The following is a 12,116-nucleotide window of genomic DNA, read 5'->3' as shown; positions in this document are numbered from 1 at the left end:
AGTCTATCCTCTCATACGTTTATTTTGCCTGGATTTCTGGTCCATCTAATTTCTGTTACTCCTTTCCCAGTCCTCTACCGCAAAGTGCACTGCCTCACTTCGCACCTACTTACCCTCATCTGCTCATCCCTCACGATTCAAATTCTTCAGGTTCCTCGACCATGTCTAATAGCTACGCGTATCCTATACATTCCTGAAAATTTTGCCTACCTCACCTTCTACTTACCACCCAGCAGCCATGGATCGCTGCCTCTACTCTACCAACACATCCTCCAAACGCTGGCCTTGTACGTATTATACATGACCTCCAACAAAACGTCGACAGACTCCCAATTCCAGATGATGAAATCTGTCATGACGTTTGTCCCTCCTGTAACCTCTGGCCTACCACTCTTCTCCATTATCCACACTAATCAACTTTCCTTCCCCTGATTTATCTTTTCCCACTTTAGCTCCCCTGTATTAAATGTATTGCATTATAACTTTTAATGTCTTAACGAATCCAGGATGGTAGTTTTTTTAAAGATAACAATTATGAAATTATGTGTAGATTTAATATCACTAATGTAATACATTGTATTAATAATTTAACGAAAGCATAATTTACAGCATACTGCTTGGTTAAAATAATACTTTGTTTAGTATAGTTGCAAGACAGCTCATTTTGAATTGCACAAATGAGACTGGACACATCTTCCTAGCAACTAAATGTCAAAAGTCACATGCCACGCATTGCGTCGTCGTCGACGGAGATAAAGTCTATATCAGTAACCAGAAACAATACATACTCAAATCTTTACCCACTAGCAGTGCCCCCGTCCATTTGTCAGCATGGTAGTAAAAGGCCGAAGCCTTCAAGTTGTGCTAAGTGAAGCAGTTACTTCAACCAAAAAGTCTGGTTGAAATGATAATCTTGCTTAAATTTATCGATGCTATGGTTCGTACCAAGGAGAAATCAATAATTCTCAAACAGCTGTAACTATTTGAATCTTTATATTTTATACTAGCATATGTATTTTAATATTTTATTGAACGAAGAGCGAAATATTGGGCCACTGTCAGCTTTATCATCATCATCAGGTCTTCCTTCCAGCAAGCCACATAGGAACTTTATGAACTATCTGCCTCCATTGATTTCTGTCCTGGTGTAGCTTTCCTCTCTCCACTACATCCCACGTTATTTCTCTCCTCTTGAGATTTTCATTAACCTGGTCTGTCCAATCGGTCTATTTCCTGGTATCTTCATCCCAAAATACTGACGCTGGGCTGGAGTCGGGTGTATTCGCTTCAGATGACTTAACCACTTCAGTCTTACAGTACTCATTGCTTCCTCCATGGTCAAGGTCACCTGCAGGTCTATCCTTACACATTCGTTCCTCATTCTGCCTCTCTTGGGATTTCGTAAATCTGATCTAAGGAACTTTATTTCACATGCCTGTAACAGACTCTCTTCCCTCTTATTTATGACACAGATTCCCAAACTATACGCCATGATCGGCAGGAGGTGGGTTTTATAAATGGTCTCTTTAGCTATTTAAGGGACTCATTTGTCCCATATTGGGTTTCGTACTTGGTGGAAGAAGCTGGATCCTTTTGATACTCTGACTAAAACTTCGAGTTTGGCAGTTCCATCACTTTATACAACGCTACCAAGATATTTGAAACTTTTTATACATTCAATCATCTCTCCTTCCAGCATGACGTTGCAAGACGTGGGAGTCCTACTCATCTTCATTGCCACGGTCTTGTTCTTACTCACAGCCAACTTGAATTCTTTAAACTTTTTATTCCAGTATCCATTCTCCTCTGAACCTCCATTTCCGTCTCTCCCCAAATGGCGACACAATCAGCAAAAGTAACAGCTTTGAGATTTTCATTTTCTACTTCCTTGATTTCTTTCATGATTGTGTCCGAAAGTGTAATGAAGAGTTACAGGGAAATTGAACTGCCTTGCTGAACATCTCTTTTTGTCTCAAACCATTTTGATCTTCCACCTCTTACCAATACATTGCTTTCGCAGTCTTCCTACAGTACCTGAACTTTTTAAATTAATGAATGAAGAACATAATATTTTCTCAGGCATTCCCACATTTTACCCCTTGGTACACTGTTGTATGCTTCCAAATCCGGGAACACATTATCATATCTCTTCCTTTTCGCCAATATTTCTCCATTAACTGATTGGGGGGGGGGGGGGGATGAAGCCTGTCGTTCACCTATTTCATCTGAAACCATGGTTCAAATGGCTCTGAGCACTATGGGACTTAACATCTATGATCATCAGTCCCCTAGAACTTAGAACTACTTAAACCTAACTAACCTAAGGACATCACACAACACCCAGTCATCACGATCTGAAACCATGCTCTTGTTTCACAAACTAATATCCTAGAATTTTTCTCAGTCTCTTTTCTATGACCCTTTCCATTATCTTAAGGCAGTGTGATAGCAGTGTGATTCCTCAGTAATTTGTGCACTTCTTTTTACTTACTTTCTTAAACAGTGGTATTAAAATACCTTTTTTTCCGTCATCTGGCACTTTTTCCATATCGCCCCCAGCATCCGATGTAACCATTCTGTTCCTTGGTTTCTGCCAAAGAAATTGGATGCTGTTCTTCCTCTACTTCAATGACCTCAGTGTCGCTTTCTTGTTCATTTCCCCATTCATAAGATTTCTAAATAATTCTTCATCACTTCCCTGATGCCTTCCATGTCCCTGATAGTATCTCCATCATATATTTCAATCACTTTTATATCTTCTCTGTTAGATCTTCTACTTTTCAACAACCCATATAAGAATTTTTGGTTCCCCTTGCTGTCTCACTATAGTTTCTGGGTTAATATTTCCCAAGGCTTCTCCTTTCTTTTTTTACTATTCTTTCTGCTTTGAGTTTGTTCTGTCGATATTCCTGCTTCAGTGTCATCATCTTGTGCTTAATCTCCATGTTTTTCTTTGCTATATTACGTTCTTTAATTGCATCTTTTGCTGTATTTTTCCAACAACTTGTTTCTTTCTCCTTTACTTTACCTTTTCTTTTGCCAGATATTTGCACGGCACTACTAACTATTAATATTCTAAACAGCTTCCATGCTTCGTCCACACTACCACTTCCTGTTGTTGGCAATTTCTGTGCTATTAACTTCTGGAAACTCTCCGTATTTTCTTCTTCTTTCAACTTCCATTTCTGAATTTCACACAATGTTTGTACGGCAGTCATTCTTTTAATTTTATAGTTTGACCACCTACTAGTAAGCTGCGACCACTATACAAATACTCACTTGGTATAACTTTGGTATCTCTCACTTTTCCTCTAATTTATTTCTCTGTCAAGAAATAGTCGATAACTGTCTTAGATTTCCCATTTCAACCATATCTAGTGATCTTATAGCTATCTCGTTTTTTGAAGAATGTAATATTTACTAAAATCTTATTCCTTATGAACAGATTTAGAATTTCCTCACACTCAACATTCTTTTTCCCATATCCAAAAGGGATTCATTTCTATTAATGCCGATCTGAGCATTCAAATCCCCAATTATCCTTATGTTATCTTCTCTTACTTGGTCTTCCAGTTCAAGGAATTCCATTTTTTACTCCTCACTGCATCCTTACTGATGTTCACACACTTGGAGTATAGTGAAACTATTCTTTCTCATGTTCACTTTGACTTTAATTCTCCTTTCACTTATAAAGCTTACATCTTCAATGAGATCAGTGTCTTTGTGAAACACAAGGCCCACCAAATTCTTTGTCCCTTTATTGTGACCACGCCAGTATAATTGGTACCCGTGCCTCAGCAGTTTTGAGTTCTTTCCCTTCCATTTGGCCTCTCTCATTCCAGGGATATGAATCTTTCTCCTCTTCGTCATGTAACCTCTTCATTCTCTCCTGTGAACGTTATTACATTTCATGTTTCCTCTCTCAACTTGTTTTTATGTTTTTGTTGGGTTCTAGTTTTACGTCCTTTATAAATTGTTCTTTTTTTTGCATTTCTTGGATTTTCTTCGAGCTGCAAAGAGCCATCACTTATTTCATGGATACAAGAAATTCTGTTATTCGGTATTTTCAATCCGAGACTCGTTCTTTAATTGAAAACAATAAATCTGTTACTCTTTTGCTGGCCTGCTAAGCCTAACGCATCTCAGGATTTTCTGTCCGGGTTTTTTCCTTCAACCTTTGAAGATCTCTCTTCGCCACAAGGCAGTGATTTCTTTCTTAATTAGGCCTGAGGAAGGAGAGACTGCCTCCTCCGCCAACTGCGCCGTACCGAAGTTATTCTTCTCCGCCGAAGCTGCCGTGAAGGACTTCACCACACCGCTGGCAAAGGGCCTGTTTTCGGTACGCGGGAGGTATTTTATTTCCTAAAAGCCCTCCAGTCAAGTCAGGCTAGACCCCCTATCCGCTACCTGGCACGCGCCTGATAGGAGAACAGTCAAACGCGCACGGACCGCTCTCGCTGAAAATTTCAGCAGTAATCGTTTAAACAGCCGCCGCTAATGTTTACGTGTACGAAGTTAAATTGACGTCTGCCCGTGTCTTCCTGGTGCTTCGCTTTTCTTATCATAGAGCGTATAATTGATTTTCGGATGCACTTGCAAACTTTCTCTATTAAGTTTTTCCACTTTTTTATCCGCATACAGTACAACATTCGCAAAACGAAGATGTTTTCATATATGTCCCATTAAGTGGAATTCCTTCTTTTTTGAACCCTGTTTGATAGTCTGCAGCCTTCCTCTAGGACTGTTCGTAATAGTTTTGATGATATGCAACTTTCTTCTCTACTTTCCACTGCAGTTCGGTATTCATGAATATCCTGAGGAAGTTATAATTTATAATTTAAATGGCTCTGAACACTATGGGACTTAACTTCTGAGGTCATCAGTCCCCTACAACTTAGAACTACTTAAACCTAACTTACCTAAGGACATCACACACATCCATGCCCGAGGCAGGATTCGAACCTGCGACCGTAGCGGTCGCGCGGTTCCGGACTGTACCTGAGGAAGTCTAATATAATATGTATCATTGGTACGCACGCTGATGAGCCAAAATGTCATGACGACCTGGTTAATAGCGTGTTGTTCCATCTCTGGAACAGGATACAGTAGCGGTTCTGCCTGGCATAGATTGGAACAGTCGCTAACAGGCTTCTGGAGATACGTGGCACCAGATGCCTACGCGAAGACCGCGCAGTTCATGGTAATTATGAGTAGATGAGGTGATTCGAGGGCACAGAGCCGACAGTATTCCAGATACGTCACATAGTGTTCAGGTCATGCGAATTTGGTTCTCCAGGCGGTAACGTGAGATCACTATTACGACCCTGAAAGCATTAGAATGCGATTCAGGCCTTGTGACAGGGACAGATATCCAGCTGAATTACTGCATCGCTGTCGAAGAATACACTATGTGATCAAAAGTATCCGGACACCCCTAAAAGCATACGTTTTTCATATTAAGTACAGTGTGCTGCCACGTACTGCTCGGTACTCCATATCAGCGACCTCAGTAGTCATCAGATATCGTGAGAAAGCAGAATGGGGAGCTCCGCGGAACTCGCAGATTTCGAACGTGATCAGGTGGTTGGGTGTCGCTTGTGTCATACATCTGTAAGCGAGATTTCCACACTACTAAACATCCCTATATCCACTGTTTCTGATGTGATAGTGAAGTGTAAACGTGAAGGGACACGTACAGCACAAAAGCGTACAAGCCGACCTCGTCTGTTGACTGACAGATACCGCCGACAGTAATGTGTAATAGGCAGACATCTATCCAGACCATCACACAGGAATTCAAGCTTCATCAGGATCCACTGCAAGTACTACGATAGTTAGGCGGTAGATAATAAAACATGGATTTCATGATCTAACGGGTGCTCAAAACCCACACATCACGCTGGTAAATGTCAAAAGACGCCTCACTTGGTGTAAGGTGCGTAAACATTGGACGGTTGAACGTACAATCAAAAGTATCCGGACGCCTGGCTGGAAATGGCTTACAAGTTCGTAGCGCACTCCACCGGTAATGCTGTAATTCAATATAGTGTTGGCCCAACGTTAGCCTTGATGACTGCTTCCAGTCTCGCAGCCATACGTTCAATCAGGTTCTGGAAGGTTTCTTGGGGAATGGCAGCCTATTCTCCAAGGAGTGCTGCAGTGAGGAGAGGTATCGATGTCGATCGGTGAGGCCTGGCACGAAGTCGGAGTTCCAAAACATCCCATAGGTTGTCTTTAGGATTGAGGTCAGGACTCCGTGCCGGCCAGTCCATTACAGCGATGTTATTGTCGTATAACCATTCCGCCACAGGCCGTGCATTATGAACAGGTGCTCGACCGTGTTGAAAGATGCATTCGCCATCCCCGAACAACAATAGGAAGCAAGAAGGTGCTTGAAACAAAAATGTAGGCCTGTACTGTGGTAATGCCACACAGAAGAACAAGGGGTGCAAGCCCCCTCCATGAAAAACACGACCACACTATTACACCACCATCTCCGAATTTTACTGTTGGCACTACACACGCTGGCAGATGACGTAACCGGGCATTCGTCATACCCACACCCAGCCATCGGATCGCCACATTGTGTACCGTGATTCCTCACTCCACACAACATTTTTCAGCCGGCCGGTGTGGCCGTGCGGTTAAAGGCGCTTCAGTCTGGAGCCGCGTGACCACTCCGGTCGCAGGTTCGAATCCTGCCTCGGGCATGGATGTGTGTGATGTCCTTAGGTTAGTTAGGTTTAAGTAGTTCTAAGTTCTAGGGGACTGATGACCACAGATGTTAAGTCCCGTAGTGCTCAGAGCCATTTGAACCATTTGAACAACATTTTTCCACTGTTCAGTTGTCTAATGTTTACACTCCTTACACCAAGCGAGGCGTCGTTTGGCACATTCTGGCGTGATGTGTGGCTTATGAACAGCCGCTCGACCGTGAAATCCAAGCTTTCTCACCTCCCGCCTAACTGTCATTGTACTTGCAGTGGATCCTAATGAAGTTTGGAATTTCTGTGTGATGGTCTGGATAGATGTCTGCCTATTACAGATTACGACCCTCTTCAACTGTCGGCGGTCTCTGCCAGTCAACAGACGAGGTCGACCTGTACGCTTTTGTGCTGTACGTGTCCCTTCACGTTTCCACATCACTATAACATCGGAAGCAGTAGACCTAGGGATGTTTAGGAGCGTGGAAAGCTCGCATACATACGTATGACACAAGTGACACCCAATCACCTAAGACGGCTCAAAGTCCGTGAGTTCCGCGGAGCGCCCCATTCGGCTCTCTCACAATGTCTAATGACCATTGAGGTCGCTGATATGGAGTACCTGGCAGTAGGTGACAGCACAATGCAGCTAATATGTTTTTGGGCATGTCGGAATAGTTTTGATCACATACTGTGTATTTTGTCGTTTGATACTCGAAAACTATTACTCGTAGAGAAAAAGTTAACAGGACATTTTTGTGTGAAATTTCATGCAGTTAAATGAATACCTCTTGATCCATGGATCCACGGGGATCGACAAAAAAAGTGAAATAAATGTCCAGTGTGTTTTCTCCGCAACCGGGTGACCGTGTCCGCTGAACTGTCCGCAGGTATGGTTCCAGAACAGGCGCGCCAAATGGCGGAAGCAGGCGCGACTGCAGCTGCTGCAGGACGCGTGGCGCATGCGCTGTCTGGGGCTCGCTGCGCCACCGCTCCTACTCGGTGAGTACACTATCTTACACTTCACATTGCGCTACCCGCTAGCGGCAGCTCACTGTGCTCGCTTTGCTGCACGGTAAGTGTGCTGAACTGGCTGCTGTACTAAACAACCGGATACAGTAAAGTAACGCCCATGCTACACTAGCTGCTATACCACACTACACTACATTGCATCATATTACCAGCTACACTACACTATACGACAGTAGCCACTACACTACACTACACTGCACTACACTATATTCCGGAGGACGACGGTTCAATCCCGTCTCCGGCCATCCTGATTTAGGTTTTCCGTGATTTCCCTAAATCGTTTCAGGCAAATGCCGGGATGGTTCCTTTGAAAGGGCACGGCCGATTTCCTTCCCAATCCTTCCTTAACCCGAGCATGCGCTCCGTCTCTAATGACCTCGTTGTCGACGGGACGTTAAATACTAACCACCACCTACACTACACTACACTACACTATACCACAGTAGCTACTACACTGCACTATACCACAGTAGCTACTACACTACAATATACCATAGTAGCTACGACACTACACTACACTACACACTACACTACACTGCACTGCACTACACTACACTACACTACACCAGTTACTCTACACTACAGTAGCTGCTACACATGTTACACTACACTACACTAGATCCTACTCTACACTACAATACGCTAGCTGTCACAATGCTCTAAATGTCCACTACTGTTACAACACTACAGTTGCTAAAGTACACCTTCTGCTACACTATACTAACTGCTACATTACTCTATCTGGTGTTCTACACTAGCTCGTTCACTACATTAGCTGCAGTTGTTACAGGATGTGTGCAATACTGTGGCTCTGTACTGTCACTATATGTTACACTATACACACATTCTTGTCAACTGGGTTTATGAACCTCCATTCCTTCTTCATACAATTACTCTAGTTTCCTAATGAACTCAAAAACATAAAAAGCCAAATTTGTAGAATGCTGTCGTTAGTATCCTACGGGTCCACAGGTTTTGTGGCTGACGGTTCCTGAACTTCTGATATCGCTGAAAGAAAATAGCGTGCAACTTCCTTGAGAAGAGATACGCTCTTTAGTGCCATCTGTGGGGAACGTGAAGTGGAGCTTTGTATCCGTCAATAGCGTTTCGTGCTTCTTAGCAACCACAACCGCAATGAAAAATGTTGAAGATGTACTACACCAGTGTTTAATAAAACCATAATTTAATGACTGTTATGAAAATAGTTTAGCTTTATATGCTTCAGTCAGACTGATGTGCCTGTTCCTCTCTCCTACTTAACACGAATATATACAATGAAATGTTCACAATGCCAGCTTCGCGACAGACTCCAAAGATATAGTATACCAAAATCTTTCCTTATTATTCATCTTCGAAAAGGAAATAAATCCTACCACTTCTCAGGAACCCTCTAACTAATTTAATCCACATTACGACGACAATAAGGAAGGTTGCACTCCTCCACGCTCCGTATCCTGTTCATCTCTGTAACCTGCATCCACTTCAGCCTGCATATTGTTCTCTGTAATTTTTACCGCTCATCCCCTTCCATATTTCCCCTCCATTACCAAACTGACCATTCCTTGACCCCTCATGAGGTGTCCAATCAACTTACCCCTCTTTTAGTCAAGTTGTCGCATAAAACTCGTTTCTCCTTGATTAGATTCAGTACATCTTCATTAGTTACTCAGTCCGCATATGTAAGCTTCAACATTCTTCTACAGCCTCACGTTTCAAAATCTTCTGTTATATTTTTGTGTGTCCTATTTATCATCCATGTTTCACCTCTATATACGGAACACTTTTGAGAAATACTTTCAGAAAAGACTTCCTAACATTTTAATTTATATTCGATGTTAACATATTTCTCTTTTTCATAAATTCTTTCTTCACTGTTCCCAGTCTGCATTTTTAATCCTCTGTACTTTTGCCATCATCAATTATTTTGCTGCACAAATACGAAAACTCATGTGGTTGTAGTGTTTCATTTATGAGTCTAATTTCCCCAGAATCATCATATATAACTGGATTGCCTTACTCTTGTATTGCTTCTGTTGATGTTAATTTTATAAAATCTTCTGAAAAAAAAACTGTTCATTCCAGTCAAATGCTCTTCCAAGACATTTGCCACCTCTGACAGAGTTACAATGTCATTGGCAAACATAGAACTTTTTATTTCTTCTCCTCGAACTCCTATTGCCTCAGAATCATTCTCTAAATCTGAAAAATATTAATAAATGAAATAAATTTCTAACTTAGTCTTTGGTCATTGCAGATATTTTGTGAATCCATCAGAAAACTATGTGATGCAACCTGAGGAGGATCGGCATCCACTTTGTGTTCTTTTGACATGGGTCTTGTCTTCTCAACCGTTGCATGTTGTGCCCCAGTTTGAACAAACAGCCCATATGTAAAATAACAGACGTCCAAGTAAATATCGTAATGAGTATGATTGCTGATGTTATCAGATCAACTCCTACACAATGACTACCAGTTCTAAACCACTTTTCACCTCCTAAACTACGACTCGTAAATGCTCTCGACTACAGAAAGTTCGTGGACAGTAAAAATCTTCCAGTCCTTCAATTTGTGGATGCGATGATGCCAGGCATAGCCGACTCTGCCATTGACATTTGTAGATGCATTTGTAGTCATTACTTCATTTGCTCCATTCTTATATTTTCTCCTTTCATCAATTAGATCCAGCATTTTGTGTGTTATCTGCGGATTTCATCTGCGACTTTTATATTTGCCTAGTTGTTCGCATGTAGTCTACACTATACCATCTCTAAAATCTACACATTCACCTTCTGTTACATTCCTTTCTCATGTTATACCTAGCCGTTCCCAGTTTTCTCTTCTAACAACGTCTGTTTATTTCAGCATTTCCAGGTCTCTTTAATGTTCTATTATCTGGAAATTTCTTCAGCTTTAATTTAAGTTCATGAATAATAAATTGTTACTGGAGCCACATCTGCTCGTGGAAACATTTTGCAGTTTAGAATCTGGATTTTAAATCTCTGCGTTATCACTAAACAGGGTGTTTGAAAAAGAACTCCCTATTTTTAATGTGTCATAGAATCTGTACAAAGTGACATACACTATTCTAGTTTGTGGTGTTCCATTCATCAACTCCCCAAGTTTGGCCCCCCTGCAGTAGGCATGTCTACTCGACTTTGAGACGGCACCAGTGCTGTTTTTTACCTCTCTTCCCTCAGTTCAGTCCAGGCGTGCGTGCAATGCAGTGTAGAACAACTCAGCAACATTCCGTATCAGTGGAACAGTTAATCGTCATATTTGGGGGACAGAGCATCCACAAGAGGTTATTCAACATCAACGTGACTCTCCGAAAGTTAATACCTGGTGTGGTTTGATAGAAGATCGTGTGATTTGTCCTTTCATTTTTGTAGACGAAACAATAAACGGGGACGTTTACTGCGACATGTTGACAGAGTACGTCTTTCTCCAAATGAACGATATTGAGGCGGAAAAGGAGCTTGTGTTTTTCCAACAAGATGGCGTCCCACCTCATTACAGTAACCGTGTGCGGGGGGCTCTTGACACTCACTTTTCAGGAAGGAAGATAGGCTGGGCTGGCCCAATACCTTGGCCACCATCAAGCCCAGACTTAACCCCATTGGACTTTTTCTTTTGCGGTGGCATAAAAAATGTTGTGTACAGTGAAAAGATCAAAGATATCAATCATTCACGGGAAACAATCGTCGCGGCGGTTGGGACAATTACACCTGAAATGTTGGTGAATACGTGCAGAGAAGTGGAATATCGTCTCGACATGTGCAGGGCAACAAATGGATCCCACGTTGAAGTCTACTGACATTAAACAAAACTTGATGGAATTCTCTTTCATGATATGTACTCACTGATGTAATTTTTCATTAATTTCGCCATTAAATTTCTACTTAAAACTAGGGAGTTCTTTTTCAAACACCCTGTATAATATATCTGAAACCTTTCAGTGTCTCCAGGTGTCTTTCTAATCTACAACCTTCTTCCACGGTTTTTAAAGCAGTTGCCTACTGTTTTACCTACTCCTTGTCTTGCTATCAAGTGGATGTTTCCCAATTAAATTTTCGTCATTTTTAACACCATGAATAATTTCTTTTATCCCATCACACATTTCTTTCGATGTTTTCGTTATCTGCGGAGCTAGTAGGCATAAACACTTCCACTACTATGACCGAGTGTGGCTTTATTTCGAATTCTTGTGTTTCCATTCACTATGATCTACAGTAACTCATCCGCATTCCTATTTTCTTATCCGTTATTAGACATTCACCTGCATTTCTCCTACTTAACGTAGTGTTGATAAACCTGTGCTCATATGAACAGAAATCCTCTTCTTCTAGCCATTACACTTCACTAATTCCCACTGTAGCTAAT

At 41.7% G+C, this 12,116-nt stretch overlaps 1 protein-coding gene across 1 annotated transcript in view; it reads left to right on the top strand.

The window, feature by feature from the left end:
• LOC126176332 (homeobox protein aristaless-like) overlaps positions 1-12,116 on the top strand; it is a 119,290-nt gene that overhangs the window by 87,955 nt on the left and 19,219 nt on the right. The window contains exon 3 of the mRNA XM_049923483.1: positions 7,595-7,779. Coding sequence (XP_049779440.1) covers positions 7,595-7,779 — 185 coding nt within the window. The remainder of the gene's footprint in view (positions 1-7,594; positions 7,780-12,116) is intronic.

Source organism: Schistocerca cancellata, chromosome 3 (assembly GCF_023864275.1).
Source record: "Schistocerca cancellata isolate TAMUIC-IGC-003103 chromosome 3, iqSchCanc2.1, whole genome shotgun sequence".
In the NCBI taxonomy this organism is placed as follows: domain Eukaryota; kingdom Metazoa; phylum Arthropoda; class Insecta; order Orthoptera; family Acrididae; genus Schistocerca; species Schistocerca cancellata.
This window is presented reverse-complemented; position numbering and strand designations above follow the sequence as displayed.